Raw genomic sequence first — 26,071 nt, forward strand, 5'->3', positions numbered from 1 at the left:
ACTTCGAAGCACGGAGGAACGTTTTTCAATCGAATTTTTGGGCGTTTTGTTCCAGAAACCTATGTACACCCCGAGGACTTCATGAGCCCGTACGAGCCCATAGTTCATCGATGCTCTAATATGTAGTCCGAGAATATGCATGCAGCCATTTGCCTCTTGACTCCCGAGATGAGTGTTCCAAATGCTGGATATAAGAATAAAAAAATTCCGTCATAATCGTAACAACTTCCCGACCCACCAACCAATGCGACCAACTCCTACCAATAAAAAGAAAACCTTCAGGGATATATACGCGAAATTTTGGAATCACTGAAATGATGCAGATGATGTCCCCCATCGACTCGGTAGCTCACACCCCAATAACCCCGGCGCTTCCTGGCCGACGGCTCCGGGGAAGTGTGATCTCGCCATCGGAATCTGAGCTGTCGTCTGCGGCTACCCGATCCAGCATGCGTTCGATGTCGTCGTCCTGGAGTGCAGGCCTTGACCGTGACGGCCCGCTGAGACCAGCTGGCACGGAAAGGGAGGGCTTCGATCCGACCGTCTTTCGGCGGGGCGTGCCCCTAATTTGTGGAGAGCCATAAGCTTCGTCCATATCCATGTCATCCACTGTGCCCGGGGATTTCTCGAACCCCACGCGCTTGCCCTGTCGTCCCGTAGGAAGACTTTTCCGCACTTGGTGGCCATCTGTCCCCGGACCTAAGCGAGACCCTGGAAGTGCCGTCCTGTGCGAGTTTGCTGCCCCGTTTCTAGAGTGCGAAGAGGAGAACCTATGCTTTAAATTAGCCGAGTTTCCAGGGCTGCTCATGAACACAAGAGTTTCTAGAGCTTCTTGCTCCCTGACATTCTGGTGTGGCGAGAAGACGATGGGGTCCATGTTGGGCGTCCTATTCATGTATGTTCCAGGTGTGCTCTGGAGAGGGCTCGGTTGGGCTGGGGTGTGCGGTGAGCCCTGGTGGGTCGGTGACAAGAAGGCAGGCGTGTATCTGGCGTTTGAGTTGCGCCTCGGATTCAGGTGGTTTGGTTGGCGAGGCTGAATGGAAGCAGGAGGGGCGAGAGCAGGCAATTGCGACTTTGGCGGCGATGCGGACAGGCGTGGCCTGGTATTGGATTCTCTCCAGAAGGATTCGTAGGCGCGCCCGGGGGGCACCTGGCTTATGGGGCTTATTCCCGTGCTGGCAATGCCTTGGCGTGCCCCTGGGATGCTAACGCGTGGGCTTGCAGACACGCCATGCCTGCCGTGCAAGGTGGACGAGCTCGAGGTAGGAGAGACAGCTTGCGAGGCCAGGGATTCGACCTCGTCAATGGAATGGCTTTGCCACCCATTGTTGACTTTGAGCATGGCATATGACAGCTTTGTCTTCAGCTCCGCCGACAGCTGTAGCGCGGTTTGGTGGTCAGTCACCTGGTGAATTCCAAGAGCCCGTCGACACAGATTGGGAGATTTTACCTCGCTCATGCGGCTGGTTGCGGTGGAAGCAACACTCACAGTGCTCGTGTTCCTCGAGTGGCCCGACATGCGGACTGGTGAAGTCAGAGAGCCATTCCTGGTGTGCTTGACCACGCCATCCGCCATTCTCTTTTTCGATATGCCCGTCTCTACCATCTTCTCTTGGGCAGCAGCAAGCTGCGAAAGCTGTAGCAGCTGAGACTCTTGGCTGGACGTATTCCCATTCCCAGCGGCAATGCTGCTTCCGCTGTCGCTCTCCGGGGGTGTGAAGACGCGGTCAGTATCGTGAGACGCGGTGGTGTCCTGGGACTCGTCGTTGCTAGAATCGTGGAGGGGCTGACTTTGGCTACTGGCAGCAGTGGCGGGATGTACAAGAGGAGGGCCTCCTTGTACTGCTTCGGAAGTCGCCATGTGCAAGCGGTCAACGTCGAAAGACGACGTGGCCAGGCACGCGACAGTGGTTGATGGGTGGCTCCGATCCCGATCCCAGTCAGCAATGCCGCGTCGCGTCCGCCGGGTAATAGGTGGCAGCTCAATGCGACTCTGCACGGCCGCTGTCAGTGTGTTAGAAGCACGTCGCTTGCTCGGAATAATGCGTCGTCGACGAGTGTTACGCGTTGCTTCGTATCCGGGACCGACGGGGGGAAGCAGTGAGCAGAACAGCGACTGCGAATTCCGCGTGTTCAGCTGTTCCAGCCAGATGCGGGTTTTCCGGTCTTTGTGGGAACGATACAGTATACGGTGACAGCCAACCCAACGCGTCAAATCCACATGCTAGCAGCTCAACCTGGTTAGCACGTGCGACAATCGCAACAAGTCCTGGAGTCTGGAGATGGATGTGCAGCAGGGACGTTTGAATCGAGCGTACAATGAGGGTGTAAGGACAGCAATCGTGGGCGGGCGAAAACACGGTTGATCCGAGTGTGTGTCACGCACTGCAAATAGATCGCGGGAGGTTGGAGTTCTTTCTGTCTCTGGTGCCGACTAACCCTTACCAGATCGTGGACATGGGGCGGGGAGGGAAGACCGATGCGGATAGCCTGATACAGTATTGCAGAGCACTTGTGTCTTTTGGTGGATGGACGGGAGCAAATGGGGGGCAATTGATGACTGACGGGGACCGAACTGCACACACTGAACTTGCGGTTTACGCGGTCGAGAGGGTGATATGTACGCGACGACACACACCTCCACCCGCGGCCTGTAGCACCAAAGCCAGCACTAAAATTTACACGCAGGTAAAGAAGTAGAGGTACATGTCGAGGTACCCAGGTTTTTTTTTTGACGCCCAGTGCAGGCGGTTCAGAGCCAGTGCGCTGGGGCCGAGGGTGCAGCTCCCCCCAAATCCACTATTCAATTGGCCCTAGCGCTCTACAGCTCGCCTGCTACCCATTTTTCGGGGCACTGGGGACAAGTCAGATGATGGCCAGACATCTTCCACGGACAGCTGACTGGTCCAGTCTGACCAGAGATTGCAAATTTTTCTGTTTCATTTCCACGCAGGGCGCTTTCGTTGGTTGCTAATCGTGCAGGAAACAGGTGCTTGCAACTTGCAAGCCAGCTCCCCGTGAAGATAGCATTAAGGTCCGTTCCGCAACGCAAAGGGGAAAAGGAAGCACGTACGGGGAAGTACGATGAGCAAAAAGCGACGCGGCGGGGGGGAGCACAAAAAAAGCAACAACAGAAAAGAGAACCCTGTTAAAATCCACGCGCTATTGGGCCCCAAAGACGCCTGCGATCGATCCAAACACGAAGTCACGTGCACCATGTAAATAATCCTCGTTACCCCACAATTGACAACCTCCAGCTCAGGTACACCCCAACGGAGGGGAATCATGAATTGATGGATAGATGTAATCCGCGATGATCGACGACAAAAAGCAATAATAAGATGGCTGGCTATAAATCAGCGTTGACTTGATGCAACATCAAGTTCCCGGCAATGCCACTGCGCTCGCACCTGCAAAGGTGTATGTAGCCTGATAGCCCAATGATGAAATAAGATCCTCACTGCCCAACTGTGCCACGACCCTTTACGCATCCAGGTTTTAGAATCGTCCCATGGACCATTTCTTCTTGGGCAGGCCAACAGCCAAAGACAAACATATTCTAATATATAGCCTCTGTGGAACAACCAGTGGCTCAGCCGGCAAGGCATTGCTCCCCGTGAATGTTGAGTATCTCTAGACTCTCAATGGCAAAATGGTTAAACGGCATACCATTTATACCAACCACATGTCGATATCCAAGTTACATAAATCACGGGTTGGGATTGTGTGCATATCTGCGGTGTGTCATGCGCCAAATGTAGTCTGCCTGTCCTGGCAGGTGGACGGGTATTATATCCTCCACCAGAAGTGAGGTTTGAATATTGCAAGCGATAGAGAACAGCAATACTCCCGAGGAGCCGTGTTTCACACACTCTCTGGGAAAACACTTGATTAAGCTGCGAAGATGGGGACTGCATCGTCCAAACCAACAATCGAAGAGCCTCGTAGTTTTAAACAACGAGTGTTGTAACAAGATTTGTCGACAGTAGATAGTATGAGCCTTCCGGTTTCCTGTTCAGCTGACAATCGCATTTCCATTTAAGTATGATATTATCCAAGGATGCCTGCCAAAGTTTGGAATAATTACACTTACAACGTTTCCTACTACCAGACTTGGAAACTTTTCAAACTTTACACTGACTATGGTTATGCCACACCATCTGGCTAATAAACGATTATTACAGAGACCAGGCACCTATCTCCGGGCCAAACATGGTCTTCTCTGGAAAGCCAACATCTTCAAGAGACATTTGCCTTGTCAAGCCATCTCGGTCTTCAGAATTTACTTTACGGAGAAACGTCATGTATTCCTATATAATCATTCCGCTTTCCCCAAGCATCTGAAATCCTATCACTCTCTGTTACTATCCACATTCTACTGAGCACACAGTCTATCGAGAAATCTGCCATTCATCGTAACATCAACCAATTCTTAATCACTCTTAAACCACTACTCAACAACTTCTCAACCACTTCTTAATCACCAGTTCCCTGGACCACATTTAAGCCTTAACGACCAGAATACTTTCTCGACATAACCTATCAAGTCGCCAAGATGTCTTCCAACAGTACTCTTCGACCCACTGCTCAGCCCTTCGAGCCTGTCATGAGCTGGCAACAACAACAACACCAACAATTGGCCAACATGTCGGCCTATTATACTCCCCCCACTCGCACCAAATGCATATGCCGGGTCCCCCTTTACCTCTATGGCGCCCTACTGGGCCGCCACTCCCGCCACGCCCACAGTGGACCCTCCGGTCATGCTTGGCCTACGAGATTCTCCGGAGTCTCCGCTACCCCAAGGAGCTGTCTCGGTGCATGGCCGGCACCTTGAGCGGCATCCGCTCCCCCAAGGGCTTCGATAAGGCCCTATGGAACGAAGCCACCGTAAAGCTTGGGGAAAATTGGCCCACGTGGAATGATGTGAGAGGGAAGGAGCACAAGCTCCGAGATTTCTATGAGATGAAGAGGAGAGGGCGGCTCGCGGAAGAGAGAGCCGGGGACGAGAAGAGGGCGGCGCCCCGGAAGCAGAAGGCGGAGGACTGGGTCGAGGGCTTCAATGCCGAGACCCAACATCAGCTGGCGGAGCTTGACACCGAGACGGGGGCGGTGCAAAACGCTCCTCCTTCGCCCTCGGCTGGTCCCACAGACTCGCCATCCCAAAACCATGAGGAAGAGGAGGAGGATGTGGTGACTGCCGGGGCGCCCCATGCCGAGGCCGCGGAAGCACCAGAGATGCCCGCGGAGGAGGAGCTCACCGGCCAAAGCCAGCAAACCCCAGAGCACTCCTCGGGGGCTCAAGGAGATAATGAATCGTTCGTCCAGCTCATCCGGGACATGCTGAGGGCCAGCATCTAGAAGTTCCCAAGGCCATCGGCCAGTAATGATAACTGGGCAAGGGAGGGAACAAATCTTCTGAATCTTGTCCAAACATGGGACAATCAAACGTCAATCGAATGTACGATAGTGTAACAATAATAATTTGATCACAGTTGTCCAAATTTCAAGACTCGGAAAAAGTAAATGTGCCTGGAGGTAGGTTCTAGCGCCGCTATATCCATTTCAGCAAGAACCCGAGGAGACCGAGAATATGAGTGGGCAAAGTGATACGAATGCCTTCAGTCCCTACTCCTGCCCTTCTCGGAACGCCACCCAAGGTTTCCGATCTTGTAACGAGCCATCGTCTTCACGATACTTCACGGGAAATTAGGCAATGGTCACTTTATGATCATTTTCTCTTTTATGCGTTGACCTTCACTTGCCAGGTGTATGTGGTAGTGGCATAGAGGCTCCTGGAAATAGGGGTGGGCTATCCCCAGGGGTCCACGCCTCACCTCTTTGTATTGATACCATATCAGGGGTCGTTTCGTCGGGCTAGTCAGTAGGTACTATATATAATGTGAACTGATGGCTAGGAAACATTTGCCAAGGAGCCCAGCTTTTGGAGTTGGCAATGTAGACCAAGATTCGCTGACCGCTACACTTGAGCTGGGAATCAGTATCAGTGGAAGAGTTGAGCTTGGTATCTCTGTCTATGATTGGACCAGCAATTGTCTCAAAGCTACAAGCATCCCGGCTACATGAATACTACCCTAATCCATTGTGTGTTCCTCTAGTATGCAATGGTTCGTTTCTGTTCTAGAACGCCGCTAACTGCCGACCCCTTGCCTCCGATTTGGCACTTAATAGTGTCTTACCGCCCATGGTAACCACGTGGTCGGTTTGGAGTAGTATCTACAAATAGTACATATCCTGCTGCTCCCCCGAATCCAGGGGGATTGTCTCGGTCATTTCCGCTCTTCGCAGACGGGTGAGGCTTGATGTCAACATTGTGTCAGGGTTGACGTGATGGTTCCGAGCAGCTGATCCCATGATGGGCAGCCTCTGAGCTGCTTCCTGGTCCGAGTATTTCTTCTGTACCCTGTCTCCTCCCCGAAAGAGATGGGATAGTCTCCTAAGTTAGAAATACTTGTAATAATCGCATTGATCGATATATTTGAACCCCCTCCGTGGTATACTTGCCAAACTCCTAACGCCAGACATACCAGCCACTATAGGATGGCTACAGTTTCCATATTAAGTGAACGGGCAGCCAAATCCGTCAACATACCCAGCTTCAGACAATGGTTCCGCAGCAGAGGCTCGTCAGCAACCGCCCAACGCCTTCTATCCCCGTAGTGTTGAATATGCAAAAGCTCCAGCACCGCCTTGAGGGCGCTCCTGGACCTCGGAACCTTCCAGTGTGCTTGCCATTCGACCGCGCCCTTCGTGTCCTGCAAATCGACACAGGCAAAGCATGGATTCGCTTCATCCATGCTACACGGTGGGGACGAGTATCGACTGCTACGTGCCGTCGTAGACCTGAGGCTACTGTTGACACTCAACGGTGAAGGGGTATCCGATGGTGAACGCTTTTCCTTTGGTCGCTTGCTCCTAGAGGAGTCTGTTCTATTGTGGCGCGACTTTGCTGGTCTGTAGAACTCTTCCAAACGGTAAGTGACTTGACGAAACGATTCATCCAGAAAACCCCGCTGAGAAGCACTCTCTGCTGCAGGAAATTCCGTCTCGAAGAGGGATGGCGCTAAGCCAGCAATATCCGCAATAGCGTTTAGGCGGCATATGAGGTTATCTGTTAGATCCTCCCAAAGAGCGATGATGGTTCCGATGGATCTGTCGGCATACAGTTGGGAAGGGTCGCCGAAGACCGGGTTTCTCCTGGCTGACATACCTGGCTCCGAGGAAGACGAATGCTGTTTGCTGGCTAAAATACTCTCGACGCCTAGCCATCGTTGCCTAACAATGTTCGCAATAATCCATGCGTTGAGGTGTGTTGAGATGAGTGCAGGTGACACATTAGGTCGTGTTGGTCCATCCAAATCATCCCATGCGTGGCTTTGGCTCCAGTATAAGACGCACTCGATTAGCTGTGCCACCGAACCGTCATCGCCGTCCAAACGTCCATGATTCTGGACCCACTGACGCATAACGTTGTATGCGCCCCCGTGCTTCTCCCTCAGGATGAGGTATTGCGAATGAACCTCCTCGAGGTTCATAGCGCGGTAGAGGATTATGTATGCGGGGCTGTTTGCGTATCGTCGTTGCTTAGCAGACACCAATGTTATGCCCTTGCTCCCAGAAGGGTCGACAAATAACTCCCAGACCTGACGAGTATCAACACCGGATTGACACCATTGCGACACATGGTCATCGTATAGCCGGACTGTTGTCAACGGCCCAACCCAATATGAGAGTTCCCGGGGAAGCTCAGAGGATGCCACTGGCTTCTTCTGACTGCACTCGTACAAAACGAGCATTGCATCCCCTACAATCCGATAAGTGCTATCCAAGTCAAGCTTCCTCAATTGAAAGAATTTTCGCTGTCCTCTAAGAACAGCCAATGTGTCCCTCTCCACATCCACGGGCTCGGAGGTTGAGACGATGATTTTCAACGAGGCCCCCTTTTCTTTGTTGAAGATAGGGATAGTGCAAATATTCCACGTGTTTTTCCGGAACATGTGATGTCCAAATCCGAACACAAAGGCCACTTCTTGGATTAACGCACCGGTGGTGGAGTGGACCCGCGGAATATATGATACCTCAACTGGTGATAAGAGGATTGAGGAATCGTGTACCTGTAACCTCACAATACCCAAGCTATCGCCCGAGTGAAGAACATCGACATCTTCGAGCACGTCTTTCCACTGTTCTGTTCGCGTGACAGGCTCGCCAAGAACTTGGAGATTGTGAAATTCGTCCCAATCCTTCTTCTGCAAGCTCCCCCAGTTTGGAACCCAGCTGGGTAATGTGGACAAGCGGGTACCTTGGAGACAGATGATGTAGTGAACTGCGGGATGTTGAAGATAGTAGGCGGCTAAACCTGTGCATATTTGGGCGTATGTAGAGTCGTAATCCGCCATCAATGCACCTTTTTTGTTATGATCCTTCATCAGGCCCAGTAAAGCAAATATCTTGTCGCGGGGGTCTGACGATTCAGACTCTCTAGTATCCATGAAGAGGCGCAGGAGACCTTCCGGGCCTTCATAACAGCCTGTATGGTAAAAAACCTCGATTTATTTACCGAAAGCAGCCATCCAAGAAGGTTTCAGGGAGGTGCTGGCTTTCAAGAGGCGCATATCAGTTGATCGAGATCCGCATGTAACCTCAACCTGTCGGGCAGAAGTAACCTCCTGAATTGTCCAAACTCTTCGGAAGTAAGGACGACGGAAAAGCGTGTCCAGGGCATCCCCATGATTTCGAGACTGGCCTGAGGCAGGAACATAATCCTCCTTGTCTGTGATTCCATTGACGCGATCAAGGGCACGATCACTTCCTGGCGTAGGCTCGCCCAAGTCAACGACACAACGTATGGACCTGGCGTATATGTTTCGCACCAATGCGACCTGATGAGATTTCTCCCAGTTGTTGAGCTGATTGATACATACAGCATCAACCCATATAGGCCTAGGGATTTCGTCAAGCCTCAGCCGCCGTAGAGCTCTCGAACAGTTTCTCGTAATAGGCATGACGTCCCATGCAGGCCCGATGTACATACGCCTGTTTAGACTGGCATCTCCTGTCTCGTCCGCCCAAGCGTATGACAACGCTTCGTAATGAGGTCGACCGTTGAGATCCTGGACCTGGAGGTATCCATGAAGAGGGTGGCCCCATCTCCGTGCAGGTGACAGCAATAAAACTCGAATGTGCTGACCAGAGGGTAGGGTTGGGAAGCCATATCGGGAAAGGTGTTCGAGGCGACCACTTTCCGAGATCAGCTTGGACGGCCTCCCTAAGTCATTGACTAGGGATTCCGTCAGATCAGGTCCACCATCCTGCAAAATACACTCGTGGGTGTATTTGACGTTTGCTGGCCATTTCAGATCGAGACAGGTTCGCTCTAGTGGTTCCTGGGACAAGCTCCGGAACTTTTAGTGGTCAGGCAAGGGTGATTGGTGTGATATCGATTCCCCACAAGCCTTGCAAATCAGGTTCTCCTTTTGGGCCAGGACCTTGGGCCGGGAGCAAGAGCCCAGGTGCCAATGTAGCATCGTGATGCTATCCCTGGCGATTTGTTGGGTTGTGGAAATAGGAGGGCATGCCCAGTCGTGCCATGAAGGCTGAGGTAGAATGAAGAGATAGAGGTATATGTGTGGCCGGTATCAATATGTAAGCATCGTTTGCCCACGTGGATGCAAGAGCGATTTCCAAACCCGGCCCGGCCAGCCTTATGTCGTTCAGTCTTTGGCTGGGCTGCGTGCACCGCCTCCAATTGGTATCTCCAAGCCAATAAATCGAGGCCATGTAATAAAGCCTTCCATAAAAGTCCCTCGAAGTGCAGTTGCTTGCATTAGTTTCGTGCTGCGTCTCCCTTTTTTATCCGCCAGACTGCTTGCATGACTTTGTTGGCCCCCAGCGAGCAACCAATCGCCTGGTTTGCAAAGAGCACGAATGATCATGTCTCCTCTGTCGCCTCTCACTTTTCAGACAGACTCTGGCGGAGTTAAGCTGTGAACACCCAAGGCGAAAGCTCAAGAGAGACTTGCGTCGGCTTTTGCTTGAGTTACGCGACGCGACGACGTACGTGCGTGTTCTATCCGAATCCTTCCAGTCGCAAGCAACTGCCGGCAGCATGACGACGAACAACCATGTCTGTTTTGTGTCACTGTACTCCTACGCAGCTGACGTAGTATCATTCTGAAATGCCATTGCATCCGTTTCATGTGAAGTCAGCCAAAGGATGGATGTTTATACAACGGGCTTGGATGGACTATGGTCAAAGAATAGAAAAAGGGCGGAGCGTTGTCAGCTTGACACGCGGTCATATCGTCCTACAGAAACGTGGAGGGCTCTAAGCCCCAGCTCGTTTGGGGCCTTTTAGCAACGGGGGCCAAAGCTAGGCTAGAGGTCTGCTGCCGGGTTTGGGGGTGTACCATTAGCCCTAAGCTTCTAGTTTGCCAATCAGTCGCTAACTGCGAACACTTCTGGAGAAATTGTTCGGCAGTTGGCCTTTATCTCGCAAATAGCTGATGCGATATCACAGTATTAGCAACAGTTCTTTTATAGTTTTATCCCGAGATTATGTTCATCTATGGCCTCACTCGCGGCGACGCACTCGAGATGGCAGATCGATCCACTGACCCCAAGCTGGAAGAAACTACCGGACGGACCCCAACATTCAAGTGGGTGGACGGACCCAAATGCAAGCTGAAAGATGGTGCACAGCGGCTCTCTCCATGCGCAGGACGACAACCATGCGATACTGTAGTGGTGTGCATCACACACGAGGGAGAATGGTTCCTTCGGTATAGGCGCCGCATCCTGTCCCGGGCCAATTCCGTCAGGCTCGAAGATTCACCGGGTGATGTCCAAGAGCCCCAAGAGAAACCCAAGACACAGCACATTCGCTGCGGCGGAAGGCTAAGCTCTGACGCTTGCATGAACCACGATATAAATAGCAGCAACTCGTTCTGCTTCCTTGGCCTTGGCCTCCGCATTGTGTCGCCCACAGCCATGCGGCACCTGCAGTCCGTATATCCGGTTGCAGTGGTGGCCATTGGTTCGTCGAGAAGGCAGCCAGGCAGCACACCCCCTTTGCCATGGGGCTAACCACCAGGAAAGGCCCACTGCCAATAGCGGACCCCAAATCCAGGCATCCCTCGGGGTTAAACAACCGACTGGAATGCATCCATCCATTCAAGCCGACAACACCCCCAATCGTATCAGCAAGGTGCACATACCATATTGAAATTGCAGAAGACTGACCTTCGGTGTGCTAGATGCTCGGGATTAATATCGACTAGAGAATTACATAGAAGTACAAGTACCATTCCATTTATTAACCCGGACCCTTTGCCCGCGTTGCTCGCCTTCGTTGGCAATCAATCCACTTTCCAACCTTGGTACAAGTTTCTCTAGAGCCTCCACGTCTTCCCACCATGGCCGAAGTCCTCGGGGTCCTTGCTAGCATTGTAACCATGACGGAATGCATCTCGAAAGCGTCCTCTCTTGTGATCGACTACTACAAGGCCCCGGCGCAGATCGAACATCTTCAGGTACGGGTTACGGCTCAATAATCTCTCTACCGAGGTCTCTACCGAGGTTACTAACATGTACAGAAGAAACGAATCCAGACGTTTCACGATGCTGTAAAGGCTCTCGAGAATTCTTCCGGCACACAAGACAGCTTCTTATCGAAATCATTATCCAGCACTCTCACAGTTATAGAGGAGCTTGACCACTTCGTGACAGTCGAGCTCTTCCAAAATGACGCTCTTTCGAGCCGCGCGCGAAAAAACTGCCTGGCTTCGGGGCAAGTCTAAGATTTCCAGGCTACTGCAGAAGCTGGACGATGCACAGTCAATATTGCGAGTAGCCCTGGACGTTTCCCAACTGTGTGTGTGCTGCATCGTGTTCTTCTACTATGCGATCTCTAATCTATCAACGATACAGAAACTCCAGACAAAGCTTTGAATCCAAATTGTCTACCATCAGCCAGCACATGGCTTGCACTCAAGAGACGTCCGTCAGCATAGAACGTAGGATACAAAATCTGGAACGGCATATTGACTCTTGGAACCACTCCGCTCGGCACAACAACCAGACAACTCTATTACCAACAACGAGAGACGAGATCGCCAATCTGAATCGGTCGTTCGTTGGAAACGAACCTGGAGACACGCCACCTCCTATGGTCGTACCTGGCCCTGTGCACCTCCGGTGCCGATTCCCCAACAAAGAGGATCCGGATTCCTCTGGGGGAGGACACGACGTAGCCGACTACCGCGGTACTGTGTCTCCGGCACCAGCGAGCTCATTCGAGCTGTCCTCTTCGTTTTTCCCAGAGATTTACACGAGCATGACGGCTGAATCTACTCTTATCTCTTACGACCTTGCGTCGGTGCAGGATATGAGTTACGCAAGGGTTTCCCGATGCAGTGCCTTCTATTCACCCTCACCACGTAGGTGGCTACGTATCACTCTGCTAATCACTATAAGCGTCGACAGTCCTTACTGGAATCTTGTCCGTGTTGATGCTGCTGACTCAAAATGGAGAGACGAAGGTTGGCTTCTGCCCAAGAAACTAAATGCTTCCGTTGAAAGTTCACTCGGAGCTTTCGATGCTCTTGGACAGGATTCAGAAATCAGCTTCTATCTTGGACCCTCTCATGGGAGTACTGGAACAAATCAAGTACCAAAGCTCCGGCTCGAGACAACCAACACGTCTGTCAACATCAAAAAGTCCTTGCTGGAAGCCACTAAGATGGCACATCACTGGTGTTGCCCTAGATACTCCGAAATTGATATCGTGAAAAGGACTTTGAGCCGACGTTCAAAGCGAAGTGGTTCAATAGTTTGCATAGGCTCACAGTGGACAATCATGACCCAGTTCACAGCATGTCAGAAGGATTTCGATCTATATTTCTTCAACGTGCAGATCTCGCACTATCTTCATAGTACACCCGGGATCTCTCGTCTTCTAGGCCTTGTTTACAATCAAGACGATGGATATCTCACAGGCTATTTGTCCGAAATGGCCACAACCCTTTCTTACATCACACCCGGACGACCCATTCTCAGTCGAGCGTGATCCCCTGGAAACGCCGAGAGAAAGAATGCTGGCAGATAGTCCGCATAGTCAACTCGCTGCATAACTCGGGATTTCTGGCTGGAACGCTGGCTGACCCGATCAGGAATGACATTGGGACCGATTCAAATGACGACTTGTTGTGTCGGGCACATTTTGACAAACGCTTCTACTACAACGAGAACACACCATTTCTTGTACCCCCAGAGTGCCGTGCTGTAGCGGTATTTGACTCTACCCGACGATCTTTGCCGGCGTCTCTATCTACCGATCTCTATCAACTAGGCCTCATGCTCTGGCGTGTCGCCAATGGCCTGGAAGTTGTACTTTCATCCACTCTCTGTGGTCTGGCAGAATGTAACACGAGCCCAGACAAGTTATGCACCGAACCTCATGCGGATCCAGCTTGCTTACCATCACTGCATTCTGGTGTTCCTGGGTACATCTCAGAGATCATAGCAATCTGTCGATCGGCTGACCCAACTTCACGAGAGCCGGCTTGGAAGCTATTGGAGAGATTCCCGTCTACTACCGACCGAGGCTGGATCCGGACAGAAGAAAACTCTCCACATCCAGTTGAACTTGATGCATGGCGTCTGGGATTGGTTTATTGTGACACGTGCGGCGAGTTCACGGGTGAACACTACTACCATTGCACTTCATGTCTCTCGTCCAATTTCGATATTTGCCGGGGTTGCTTGTCAAACGGGGCGCATTGTCTTTATGACGACCTTCTCCTCCAGGAAATGCCAGACGATATACATAATTCGTGGTACACGCGTCAGGGCGGATGGTAAGAGGGGTCGGAGGCTTCTTCCTGACCTCTAGCTAGCGCAGCATGCATGAATATGGTACTGGAAGGACAAGGGGCCGGGTGGTTATGTCTTGTAAGTATCAAACCCAGGTTGCTTAGGCTTCTCTTCTAATCTATACCCACTAATATATAGAACCAATTACAAGTAATGCCAGTTTTGATGTCTATTTACATGGCATGGTATCATACACAAGCAGAGTAGAACTTGCGAGGCTGAATGGGAAGTGGCACAAGACTTCGGGTCACGCTGGAGTGACTTCGGTTTTGACATATCATTTGTAAACGTGAATTTAACAAAGATAGACGGTCTAGCCAAGCAAAGCCAGTCCATGAGTGCCTTTTTAAACGTATGGAGAAACAATGTCATTGTACACCGTCTTTGTGCCCCTATAGATGTTTTCGTTGTGTTGCGGTGGGTTTTTCGACAAGGTATATAGGAAGGGCAAATCTACAACCAAGCAGAGGCTTGAGATCCCGGCTCACATGAAGCTTCGATCACTTGAGTGTAATGCGAAAATGGCTGCCTCAACGCCCTCAACAAAACCCAAGGGGGCTAACCCCCTGCGAGCGGGAAAGATGCTACTACCCCGGGCAGCAGTGAAAGCAAGGTAAGTCCCCAAAGGAGGCAATGGAACCGGTGCGACGAGAAGCCCGAGGGACTGGCCTATAACCCCTTTTACGGCAAGAGGCGGAGCACCAGCTGGCGCGAAAAGCAGAGCGACACAGTCAAGGGCATTCGCCTCAACTGGATCTGCCGCTACCCCCAGAAGAAGGACGCCGCTGCCGCCGCCGCGTCCAAGAAGACCGACGACGACCACTGCGCGGGCAACTCGGTCGAGGCGCTGTTGTCCATGTTGGCTGCGCACCTCGGCTTCGCCTACGTCTGGATCATCCGCGGCCCCCGCATCCCGACCCCGTTCATCGACAACAACAGTGATGGCGCCGGTGCCGCCGAGCCGACGCCCGAGTGGTCCGTCGGGGTCTGCTTCGGCAACGAGGAGAAGAGGTGCACGGTGTACGGCAACATTTACGTCACGGTCGACGCCGAGAACAGCCAGATGGTCACGGGCCTGAGGAAGGAAGGGTGCGAAACCATCATCCCGGGCGGCGGCCGGTCCCTCGATCTATGGGTTGCGGACGCCGCTATGCCGCAGCCCTTTGCGCCTCGCAAGAAGAAGCCCCGAAAGCCTCGCTACAAGAAGAACAAGGACAAGAAGACGAAAGTGGCCGACGAGCTCAAGAAGGACCCGGCGACGACGACTCCCGCCGGGAAGAATAAGAAAGAGAAGAAGGCGGGAGAAGATGGCAAGGCGAAGCCGAGGTCTTGCAGGCCAGCGCCAAGCCTGAGAACCGAGTCACGAAGCCGAAGCATAAGAAAAAGAAGCAGAAGAAAAAGGAGGCGGACAAGGAGGAAGAGGAAGGAGCCGGTACGAAGAAAAGGGAGGAAGTCGGTACGAAGAAGGAAGAGGCAGGCAGGTCATGCGTATATGCATTTAGCTAATTCCTCGTTCGCAGTATCGGGGCTCATTAATTGGGAGACGTTGCAATCGAAATGTATATATTGAACTCTTGTTATTACCAGCGTTCAACAGACTACATGTACTTGGGGACATAACTGGCCAAAGATGTTACTTCGCCCGACAGAGCAGACCGGTATACTGATGTGGCCAAACACGCGGGAACTGAGCCCACTGCAATAACCATCACTGATTCCGCGTCTTGATAACGTCCGCCGCCTTCTCCGCAACCGCATACACAGTAGCCTGCAAATTCGTGCCCGGGATCAGGGGCATGACCGAGGCGTCCACGACACCCAACCGCCGCGTCTCGTGCACGAGCAGGTCGGCCCCCACGCACCCGCCCAGCGCCGCGGGCATCATGGCGCAGGTCCCGCTCGGGTGCGAATTGGACGGCCGCACCAGCCCGCCGGACACAAGCGCGTCCCACATGGCCTCGTCCGTCTGCGCCGCGGCGCCGGGCGCCACCTCCACGGGACCGTACCCGGCCAGGAGGGTAGAGGTGCGGTACAGGTCGCGTATCCAGCGGATCGAGGCCAGGACCACGGCGCGGTCGGCCGGGTGGGCGAAGGCTTGGTACTGCACGATGGGGGCGGCGTCAGCGTCGAGCTCTTCCTGAAGTAAGGGAGGAGCCCGTCAAAGCCCCAGCTCTCGTTGCCGAGTTCTTCCCAAGCGTAGTAGCCAGCTCTGGCGCCGCGGTCCTCGAACTGCCTCAGTACTCAGTCAGTATGTCAGAGCGTGGTGCAAAGAAGGTCATTTGGTTGTAATTACCATTCCGTTCACGACGGAGCCACCGCCGACCACGTCCGCCATCCGCACGGGGGTCCTGATGTTGCCGAGGTTCTCGAGCGGCGCCGAAGTCACGTCCCAAAAGTCGACACCCAAATTCGGGAACCTGGCCACGGCGCGGGGGATCTTCATATCGGGGCTGTCATTTATATATCCGTGTTCAAGCACAATTACCGTCTCTAGGTTCTGTCAGAACACAACCCTGACATGACTGGGGCGCGTGCCCCTGAGCAGCGTTCAGGCAGGGGAAAAGGAGTCGAAAGGACTACACCGTACGTACTGTTTGGGTCCTCCGATAGTCGATTTGCAACTACGAGCCCAGTCGTCCCGCCGCCGATCACTATGTAGTCATACGACTCCTTGATTGGTCTGCTGTCGTGTAAGAAGGCAGCTGTCGTCGGATCCAGTAGTAGTAGCCATGACACAAGCATGCCGCGCAGACCACCACGGAATAGGCAATACATGATGAAGATGTCGCGCACGGATGGCCGGAGAAGAAGAGGCAGAGGGCAGGACACATAATGAACCAGGCTCAACAGGTATACAGTGCAGTAACACTTGTTGTCTTTATAGTAGTCCATACGGCTTACATTCTCTGAACTCCCCATCTTCGTCATCCTCTTGGTTTATTGCATACGCGCATTTTGATAGGCGATTTCACAAGCCGTTGCCCGAGGCGTTTGCTACGCGATGTACAGACGCCGGTCAGCAGTTGCAAGAAAATCGAAAATCCATGCCGCAGTCCTCACCAGTTGCCTCTTCCGGCCAGGTGCCGGGGCACGCAGCTGGCCGGCTTGCAGATTGAATGCCCACTAACATTGCATAGCCGGATGCATCCTTCGTAACTGTATGCGGCGTGAACCTGGTTCCAGGCTGGCCGGGAGGTCGGGTCGGCTTGGTGTGCCTCGGCATTGCTACATTGGGACAGATTATCTCCCTATACCCATGCAGTGCGACCCTATGAGGGACGCCATGTCGCCGATTCGCCCATACTGGCCCACATTTGACGTTCTAGATGCGCTGTATCTTGCCCTCTGCCCTTCGCTTGGATTCGAGATCATTTTTCCCACCTGACTCCAGCCGCCCATCAAAGAGGTTCTGTTCCTATCACACTGCTAACACGCTTGGTCATACGATCATCAGTAGCAAAGTGCAACGGAGAGGATTAAATACCCAAGATGTCATCAGGCTACAAAGTACATGCGGGAATCCCCTATTTCGGAGGTTGTGAATATATTTATAGCTGGGATGTATGAATTCTACACGCGCTCCCATTGGGTCTCTACTACCGCCTCAGTCAACCCTTGACAAGGACCATTTCGCCCCCCTCCCCCAAAATATTGCCATCCTACTTTTCCTTCCCTCCTCCTACCCTCGCTCAGAGCACCGCACTCAACCTCGTGACCGGCACGCTAAACACCGACCTCCCCGCATCGATGTCCGCGAACCCCGAAGCATTGTTCTTCTGCTGCTGCTGCCCGCCCCCATCGCCCAGATGTGCGCGACGGAGATCCTGACGAGCCCGCGCCGCGAGGCGTCGGTCTTCATGGACTGGACGCGCGAGCTGCCGGTCGCCGCCTCCTCCACGCCGCCGCTGTTGTCGCAGTCCCGCCAGTCCTGCCGGGCGTAGACGGGGTGGCAGATGACGTCGAAGGCGGGGGCGCCCGCGACGTAGCCCGCGGGCGCGCTGATGTTGAACGAGGCGAAGCACCCGCCGGGCGAGCAGCTCTCGGCGAAGTGGGCCGCGGGCCACTCCGCGTAGGGCGTATCCCGCGCCGCGGCGATTAGTGAGGAAGAAGAGGAGGAGACATGGCTATAGCCGGGGGCAGCTGCGGCGGCCGCGACGGTGGACACGAGTGCGATCAGATAGGCGTGCATTGTGACGGTGCACATTGGCTTGCCTTTGTTCGGGAAATGCCAGGAGACGCAAGGTTGAATATATATCAATGTCATCTATGTAAGCGTGTCGAAACTATGAGACCATCCATTGTGAATTAGCGGACCTTCTCATGACTTATATCTACGCCATTGCTATCGCAATGCAACGTCACGTGTATTTAGGGCATCTTCGGATTCGTGTTGTGCCCCAACAGCAAACTGATTCCGGAATGCTGATTGCGCGGGTAGGCATCCTTATTGCTTAGCCGTGGCCCTATGTCGCTGTCTCGTTTTGTCGTGCCATGTTGCTTACATGCCTTTTCTTATCTGTTGCGGAACGCCACGCGTAGCCCAGCTATTTGTAGCCTGCTACTGCTTTAGCTTGTTATTAACGTTAACCTTGTATTCTTAGTAACATCTCTAGGACATTGCCGTAAGCTATACTCTCGAACATGATGGGTGTACAAATGCGACGGCTTTGCTTGATCGTGCCAGTATATATACTTGGGACCTTGCTAAGTAGCGATGGCCTACGTAGCTAGGAGATTGGTATCCGCAGTGGTAATGACCAACGACATGTAAACTTTTATAGTCTGGGAAAATCGCTGATCCAGCGCCACCCATATATAGAAGTTGCCCTTTTGAGCTTCGTATCCGGGTGAGAGCCAGTTCCCGCGTAAACCCAGGGAGCGAGCGAGTGAAGTTACCCCCATGGATACCTTGGCGATCTATCATTTCATCCAACCAGCCAGAACAACCACCACTGACCTTCAACGGGATCCTCAAATAACCTCGATCAAGCATCGTTGTTTCTTGGGTGTCATCAGGAAGTACTGATTCGGCTCCATGTCCTCGTCACAGAACCCATCCGCCGTAGAGATCCGAGCATTGCGGAAAGTGAGGAAGAAGCGAGTCGTGGCAAGCCGCAGCTCCATCCGGGCCAAGTGCACACCCATGCATACTGCCACATTGTTCTCGTCAGTACCCATTGAACCGAGAGAAAATCGGGAGTCGTATTAGAAGAAATACCGCCTGGGAGCTTTTAAGCTTACCTCGACTTCCGCCACCGAAGGGTACGAAACTGTCCTTCATGGCCTGTGTTGGTTTATCCCACCTCGAGGGGTCGAACTTGAGTGGGTTCGGGTATACGACTGGATTCCTGTGCATGGTGTACGCCTGCGCGCTGACAGTAGTGCCACCGGGAATCCAGTGGCCACAGAACTCGATGCCCTCGGGAGGTACCTGTTGTGAGGAAACCGAGTTAGCAATCCGTCAAACCAGAGACGAGTTGCCATATTGGCGGGCAATAGTCGCTTGTCATGTGTAGGCCTGCGCAGAAAAAGTAAAGTGGCATCGCCCACTCTTAATCAAGGAAAAGAAGCAAGAACGGAGTGTATTTACTGCTCTGGGGAGGCCTGCCGGCACAGACGAGTACAACCGCAAAGTCTCCTCTATGACGGCGTTCAAGTAGGGAAGCTTCTTCAAGTCGCTATCCTCAAACGAATCAGGCAGCGCATCCAGCTCGTCCACCAGCTTCCTCCTGACCTCGTCATGCTTCAAGACGCTCCAGAAGAGGTACGTCAGGGTGTTGGAGGTCGTGTCCGACCCGGCCACGATGTAGGACTGGGCATTGGCAACGACCTCGTCGAACTCGAGCCCCTCCTCGCCGGCCTTGGGGTGGTACAGCTTGGAGAGCAGCGTCGGCTTGACGTCTTCGCCCTCCTCCTCGACCACGCGGTAGTGGCGCCGGAGCAGCTCCGTCGCGCTCATCTGGGTGCGGTCGAAGACCTCGGTGCCCTTCCGGACGAAGGGGATGGGGAAGGGGATGTACGGAGAGAGTTTGGTCAAGATGGGAAAGGAAATACGGATGCTCTGTGCAGACCCGATGGCAGCCAGGTTTCGCATGTATTCGTTTTTCTAGTCCCATATCAGCCATGCATGAGGCGTTGGCGGCCGTAAGCGGTCTCGCACTCACCTCGCCCGTTTCTAGCTGATTGAAAGACTGGCCAAAGCTCAGCTCTGCAATAATGTCGGTGGTCATGCACATGGACCAAAAGAGGACGTCCTGGACTCATGTTAGTGTCTCAACGCCATATATCTCCGGCTGGTCACGGTTTCCAAGGAGAGCTTACAGTGACACCGTGTCGTTGCGTCTCCTCTCCCATGCGCTGAATGGCCATGCGGACCTTTCCCTCAATAGTCTGCTTGTGTCGCAGCAGGCCAGTTTCGGACATGGCACCCGACAAAAGCCTTCGGTATCGTCGATGCAGCGCAATGTTGGAGGTGCTGAATACGCTCACCACATTGACCAATTGCTGGTACCATTTTGCCTTGGGGAACTCGCCCTTGACCGAGTACATCCTCTGCATGGAGGCGACATGCTTGATGCTGACCTCGTGCGGGCTGGTTCTCACGATAGGGCCTTGTTGTTTTTCACATTAGCACGATGATACTCTCTGCCGTAAGCGCACAAAAAAGGAAAGAGGATAATGTACCGTATTTGTCGTGGAGCTCATCGATGTAAGTCGGTTTGCGACCGTTGAGCAAGTAATATTTGCCGACGAGTTCGGTGAAGTTGGAATACCACGGGCCAGGGAGCTTCGCGAGTGGACCGTTCACAGCACTGTACAGATACTGTATGGCGCCTTAGCTTTTGGGCTCTGGTGTAACTCATAACGTGCATGCATGGTGCTTCGAACTTGACTTACTGCAAAAAGTCCCAACACCAGCCCTACGAGGCCAATATAGGCCGGGTGTGTACTCAAGAGCTCCATGTTGGGTCGGCCAACGTAAGGTTAGCGGAGCGGGTGAATGCAAAGTAATACCGTGTGCAGTACAGCAACACTATTCGGTGCTTTGGTGAAGTATATTCCCCCTCCCGATGTTGATGTGTGAAACGTGATAGGTAAAGTGATGCCAATTGTGTATTGTACCAAGTATATCGAGTATAGCCAGGCTGTTTGTTGAAGGGATGATGAGTTTGGTGCTAGTCCGGACTCCAGAGACGACATGATTGTCTTTTTTATCTCTGCGCTCGCGAGGAGTTGCCAGAAGGCCAGCTGATGACAGGATGAGCAGCAAACGGCCAGCAGTAAGCGGTTCCATGTTGCATTGGAGACACGTCATGTTCCACGCTGCCCGCGACTTCGGTATTTTGCGGCGCCGTTGAAGCTAAGGCAAGTGTGCATTGATCCGTTTGGGCTCGGCAATTGGGGGAAGCGAAAGAAAGTTCGGGTTCGGGGCTATCGGTCGGTACCCGCTCGCGCCCCGATGCATGCTTCCATTTGCGTAAAGGGTCGGCTCGCGCTTTAGACTTTGGACGATGTCAATCATATGAGGTAAATACATGCATTTGCTTCTATTATCAATCAGGTAGCATGAATTGACATGACAAGCAGAAGGGCGTAACAACCCCAGTCCCTTCAAACCCCTCTTCCTCCACACCATTGCCGGCACTCCCTACTCCGGTCCTTCACCGCCCAGTCTGGGCAGTTCGGAGCCAAGGCTCAAGTACAACCCAACCGCGCTGTCTAGTGAGTGACGGTCTATCAAATCGATTACTGCGTTATGTGTTGCGTAGGGGTACGCGTCTATATCTACATTACCGAACCAATACTACTAAATTCGACCTCTCTCGTCATCGCTGGCCGATCCGATCTGGATGGAAGGAATCACGCCCTCCGACACAACCGCCACCGGTGTCTCCGAGTCCCGAGGCGCCTCAACGTCCCCCTCGGTCGCCGTGGCCTTCTCTCGCTTGAGCCCGCGCAGCATCTGGCCGATCCGCGAAAAGACCGATCCCAAAGCACGGTAGACAACCACGACGGGACGTCCGACGACCCCGGCCACTTTTTCGTACCAGATGTCGGGGCAAAGTCGCACAACTACCGCCCATGGCAGGGATATGACTGCCAAGAGTAAGCAGATGGCCCATTGAGTGCCGTTGATGCTGGTAATGGAAAATGCCGCCCCGCCGACAAAGATGATGGCAATTTGCGCCCCCACCATCCCGCAGTTGATCCCGATGAAGAACTTGTTGCGATGAACACCCTCGAAGATGTTGAACTTGTTGTCGAGCCGCCTGTTATTGAACTCGTTGAAGATCTGCATCCACACAAATGTGTTGAAGACCATCGTGTCAACTACAAGATCGCTGTAGTTCAGGATTTGACGTCCCGCATAATGCAGGATCAAAGTGGTCGCCAGTTGGAACATGGCTTGCCCAATAATCATCTTCCACATATTGATCGTGATCAACGGCGCCGACTTGGGCTGCGGTGGACGATCCAGAATCTTCTCGGTCGGCGGGTCTGTAGCCAAAGCTAGCGCCGCGAACGTGTCCATGATGAGGTTCAACCACAGAAGCTGTACAGCAGTAAGTACCGATTTCATCTCTGGATCAGAGACCGAACTGATGAACGCCAACAGCACCGCGGTGATGTTGACCGTGATTTGGAACTGTGAATATGGGTCAGTCAAAGTATTTCACCACTGTGGAATCAGTGCTAGCTCACCTGAAGAAACTTCTGTACTGCGTCGTTCACAGCCCTGCCCCATTTCAAGGCAACGATGATTGACGCAAAGTTATCATCCATCAGCACAATAGAGGATGCCTCCTTTGCCACCTCAGTGCCAGAAATACCCATGGAGAAGCCCACGTCTGCTGCCTTCAGAGCAGGGGCATCATTGGTACCGTCACCAGTAACAGCAACGGTCTCACCGCGTTCCTTAAGGCGCATGACCAGAATCCGCTTGTCCTCAGGCGATGAGCGTGCAAGTACCTGAAGTCGGGGGAGTGTCTGGTCCATCTCTTCATCATTGAGTCTCCTGAAGACTGGCCCTTCCATAATGATGCCATCGCTGTAAATTCCACACTCGGCTGCAATAGCCTGGGCAGTCACCACATTATCTCCGGTTACCATCCTGACGACGACACCGGCAAACTGTGCCTTCTTGACGGCTTCTGGGACGCCAGGTCGAACGGGATCCTGTATACCAACAAGGCCAAGGAAAACGAGATTATTAAGCACGGAAGCTAAGTCCACGTATCCATCAGTGGTGGTGATCTCAGCTGGAGGCCACTGACTGAAATCTCGGTACACAAGACTGATCGTTCGGAGAGATTTGCGCGCATATGTGTTGATCGTGTTGCTGAGTACACCGACATCCGACTCCGACAAAACGCTGGTAGTCAGTTCGGTCGAGACCAAGTTGGTAGTGACGACCTTACTGGTGCAGCATTCGAGCAAAATCTCCGAGGCACCTTTGATCAGCAGTCGATATTCCCCGGTATGGCGCTTGACGACTGCGCCCATACACTTTTTGGAAGAATCGAATGGCATCATCTGGACCACCTGCTCATTTGCACGGACTTGGGATAGAGACTGCATTCCAAGGTGTTCCTTGGCTAGTGTCAGAAATGCCGTCTCGGTTTTTGACCCAATAAATGTGGATTGCCCGTCTTCATCTCCTTCGAACGCGGTTGAGTTGATGGCCACTGACTGGATGATAGCTTCCTTTGTAGCCGCTGTTAGGCCGGATGCCCACTGAGACACTGTCTGGGTTCCGGGCTCCTTGTTGTCTGGTTTGTCGAAACTCGTCGATCCAAAGGTCCCTGCGACCACGGTCATCTTGTTTGTGGTCAAAGTTCCCGTCTTGTCGGTACAGATGGTTGTCGCATTGCCCATCGTTTCGCACGAGCGGAGGACACGAACGAGATTGTTCTCCTTCAACAGCCGCTTCGTGGCGAATGCGAGGGCCAGCGTAACAGCCAGTGGCAATCCTTCGGGAACAGCAACCACAACAATAGTGATAGCCACAATAAGTATATCGGTGAACTCGGTAGCTTTCTCAGCTGGGACCTTGTTGTTCGTTGATAATCCCGCCAGGAAGCGAAAGAAGAGAATGAAGAACAGAAAGACGGCGGCCCCTGTGCCAAGCTTGGCAATGGCCACGGCCAGTCTCTCGAGCTTTGCTTGCAAAGGTGTCGATTCGATATCTGTACGCACAGACATCATGATCTTGCCGAAACTAGAATGCACGCCCACAGAGGTGCATACAAATGTCCCAACACCTTCGAGAACCTTGGCCCCTGAGACGATGAAAGGGTCGAGGTTGTGGGCTGGTCGGCCGCTTTCAAGGATGTCCATCACTTGCTGGCCGCCAGTCTTCTTGATCGCATCAGACTCACCAGTGATCGAAGACTCGTCGCACCTCAGATCATGGCCACCGATGAAGATACCGTCGACCGGGATGAGGTCGCCTGGCTCCAAGTGCAAGACGTCACCGACCAGAACATCATGGACATTGATCATGTACGATCTTCCTGATCTGATGACCTTGATCTCACGATCCTCTTTCTTCTCATTCAATTTGACGAATGCGCGCTCTTTCTGCCAATCGTTCAATGAACCAACCACGGTGACAATAATAATGGCGATGCATATAGCAACTCCTTCCACCCACTGAAACAGTAAATCGTCAGTATCAAGCCACCAGGGTGGGAAAGGTGCCAATTTTTACATACATCAACTGGGGGAGGGCTTCCAGGCGGGTGAGGTCTTCCAAGAGTCCCATATAGGCCAAGTGACAAGGAAATGACGGCTGCTCCTGTCAAAACCAAGATGACTTTGTCATTGTAGGCGTTCCACATGAGTCTCCAAAGTCTAGGAGAAGATACGTTAGTTAACTGATGCTCAACGTGTCGAGCATTCCAAGGTGACCGGCTAGGGACTAGGTTTGTTGACTTACGATGTCGCCTTCTTGGCCGGCAGGACGTTCTTTCCATAAACTCGGATACGGTCAGAGAAGGCCTCAGGGCGTTCCCCGTTGTATTCAGTGGACGCCTCATGCTTAATGTTCTGAGTTGCCTCTTCGAGCGTGACCCGTCGTCGTGGGGACTTTTCATCCACGCTGAGTCCTGTATGGATATCGGTCTGCAGGCCTTGCTCGATCCCGCGCAAGCCGCCCAGGGCCTTGAATGCCTGAAGCGACTTGGGGTCGATCAGCTTGTTAAGATGACCCGGGCTGAACGCAAAGGGGTTGTTTTCGACAACGAAGTCGCCTTCGGTCCCTGGATCTGGACGCAGCGCGTCCTCTGGCTTGAGGGTCGTCGCGACACTGGAAGCGCGACTTCGGTTGCTAGGAGTTAGAAAGGGGTTTGTGTTTGTAGGTGTAGGGGAGAGGAAAGGGTTGGAGACGGTTGACTGGCGGGAAGGTGTTCGCGCATCTTCAACATCGTTGTTTGGGCCCAGGTGGGTATTGACTTGAAGCATTGGTGGCGCTAGGGTATGCTGTTGACTGGCCATGGTAACGAATTAGGGATACTCCACCAAGAGTATACCCGATTTGTCTTGTTGAAAATGCAACGTATAGTAAAAAGTGCTTTCATCAGGTACTCGGTGATGTAAGAAGGTGTGCCGTTTATCCGTGTCCAAAGCGAAAGGCCTCCCAAGGAAACGGCAGAAGATGGATACATTATAAGCAAGGCCTTCTGCGCCGCCTTGAGGCTTTTTGGGGGCGGAAAGTGATGACGGTGAAGGCAAAGAGAGAGGGCCAATGAGTCGGAAGGCAGGGCAACCTCGACCAAACGACTGACATTTTTCCTAAGCGACAAGTGCGCTTGGCCGACCCGCTGCCTAGGATGCGCCATACCTGACTACTTGGGTACGCACATGAGCTGGGCTCGGGATTGCGACGTTTGTGAGATTACGGAGGTAGGCTGTGCAAAGAGGAGGTGTCGAGTTGTCGAAGTGTCTAGGTCTCGCTCACTGAGGTCATGTTCCGGAGGGTGTGGTTGCCAGCAGGCGCCAGAAACATGAATCGGCCTCATCAGGCCTTGGCTCTTTCCCAGGTGTAACTAAGAAGCGACTGCTCCTACCCAAGCGTGGCATGATCCCAGGCGATCCGGAGGCAGCAGAGGCCAACGACGGGTCGCAAAGGCATTGATGGCCTTTGGCTGTGGCATACGTACCTTCCATGGCCACCGGT

General features: G+C 53.0%; 9 protein-coding genes across 9 annotated transcripts; 3 read left to right on the top strand and 6 right to left on the bottom strand.

Moving 5' to 3' along the window:
• Positions 1-349: 349 nt before the first annotated feature.
• On the bottom strand, positions 350-1,861 carry PG986_005914 (uncharacterized protein; the record flags this gene model as incomplete). The annotated part of the gene is made up of 1 exon (XM_066842136.1): positions 350-1,861. One exon carries the CDS (start codon positions 1,859-1,861, stop codon positions 350-352), a length of 1,512 nt encoding a protein of 503 aa, XP_066701998.1.
• A 2,819-nt stretch (positions 1,862-4,680) lies between these two features.
• On the top strand, positions 4,681-5,361 carry PG986_005915 (uncharacterized protein; the record flags this gene model as incomplete). The annotated part of the gene is made up of 1 exon (XM_066842137.1): positions 4,681-5,361. The coding sequence occupies one exon, from the start codon at positions 4,681-4,683 to the stop codon at positions 5,359-5,361; it is 681 nt and encodes a 226-aa protein (XP_066701999.1).
• Positions 5,362-6,554: 1,193 nt separating this feature from the next.
• Positions 6,555-9,548, bottom strand: PG986_005916 (uncharacterized protein; the record flags this gene model as incomplete). The annotated part of the gene is made up of 3 exons (XM_066842138.1): positions 6,555-8,530; positions 8,582-9,367; positions 9,473-9,548. The coding sequence occupies 3 exons, from the start codon at positions 9,546-9,548 to the stop codon at positions 6,555-6,557; spliced, it is 2,838 nt and encodes a 945-aa protein (XP_066702000.1).
• A 1,030-nt stretch (positions 9,549-10,578) lies between these two features.
• On the top strand, positions 10,579-13,087 carry PG986_005917 (uncharacterized protein; the record flags this gene model as incomplete). Its single annotated transcript, XM_066842139.1, has 4 exons — positions 10,579-11,056; positions 11,416-11,552; positions 11,749-11,891; positions 11,950-13,087. 4 exons carry the CDS (start codon positions 10,579-10,581, stop codon positions 13,085-13,087), a joined length of 1,896 nt encoding a protein of 631 aa, XP_066702001.1.
• Positions 13,088-14,381: 1,294 nt separating this feature from the next.
• On the top strand, positions 14,382-15,429 carry PG986_005918 (uncharacterized protein; the record flags this gene model as incomplete). Its single annotated transcript, XM_066842140.1, has 3 exons — positions 14,382-14,401; positions 14,467-15,219; positions 15,414-15,429. The coding sequence occupies 3 exons, from the start codon at positions 14,382-14,384 to the stop codon at positions 15,427-15,429; spliced, it is 789 nt and encodes a 262-aa protein (XP_066702002.1).
• A 172-nt stretch (positions 15,430-15,601) lies between these two features.
• On the bottom strand, positions 15,602-16,336 carry PG986_005919 (uncharacterized protein; the record flags this gene model as incomplete). Its single annotated transcript, XM_066842141.1, has 2 exons — positions 15,602-16,030; positions 16,187-16,336. The coding sequence occupies 2 exons, from the start codon at positions 16,334-16,336 to the stop codon at positions 15,602-15,604; spliced, it is 579 nt and encodes a 192-aa protein (XP_066702003.1).
• A 1,260-nt stretch (positions 16,337-17,596) lies between these two features.
• On the bottom strand, positions 17,597-18,082 carry PG986_005920 (uncharacterized protein; the record flags this gene model as incomplete). Its single annotated transcript, XM_066842142.1, has 1 exon — positions 17,597-18,082. The coding sequence occupies one exon, from the start codon at positions 18,080-18,082 to the stop codon at positions 17,597-17,599; it is 486 nt and encodes a 161-aa protein (XP_066702004.1).
• Positions 18,083-18,864: 782 nt separating this feature from the next.
• PG986_005921 (uncharacterized protein) lies at positions 18,865-20,856 on the bottom strand (the record flags this gene model as incomplete). Its single annotated transcript, XM_066842143.1, has 7 exons — positions 18,865-19,043; positions 19,135-19,324; positions 19,484-19,999; positions 20,058-20,147; positions 20,215-20,504; positions 20,554-20,716; positions 20,791-20,856. The coding sequence occupies 7 exons, from the start codon at positions 20,854-20,856 to the stop codon at positions 18,865-18,867; spliced, it is 1,494 nt and encodes a 497-aa protein (XP_066702005.1).
• Positions 20,857-21,700: 844 nt separating this feature from the next.
• Positions 21,701-25,389, bottom strand: PG986_005922 (Calcium-transporting ATPase 2; the record flags this gene model as incomplete). Its single annotated transcript, XM_066842144.1, has 4 exons — positions 21,701-22,540; positions 22,597-24,546; positions 24,609-24,747; positions 24,833-25,389. The coding sequence occupies 4 exons, from the start codon at positions 25,387-25,389 to the stop codon at positions 21,701-21,703; spliced, it is 3,486 nt and encodes a 1,161-aa protein (XP_066702006.1).
• Positions 25,390-26,071: the final 682 nt, after the last annotated feature.

The sequence above is a fragment of the Apiospora aurea genome, assembly GCF_038362705.1.
Source record: "Apiospora aurea strain CBS 24483 chromosome Unknown utg000004l_segment0_segment0, whole genome shotgun sequence".
NCBI lineage: Eukaryota > Fungi > Ascomycota > Sordariomycetes > Amphisphaeriales > Apiosporaceae > Apiospora > Apiospora aurea.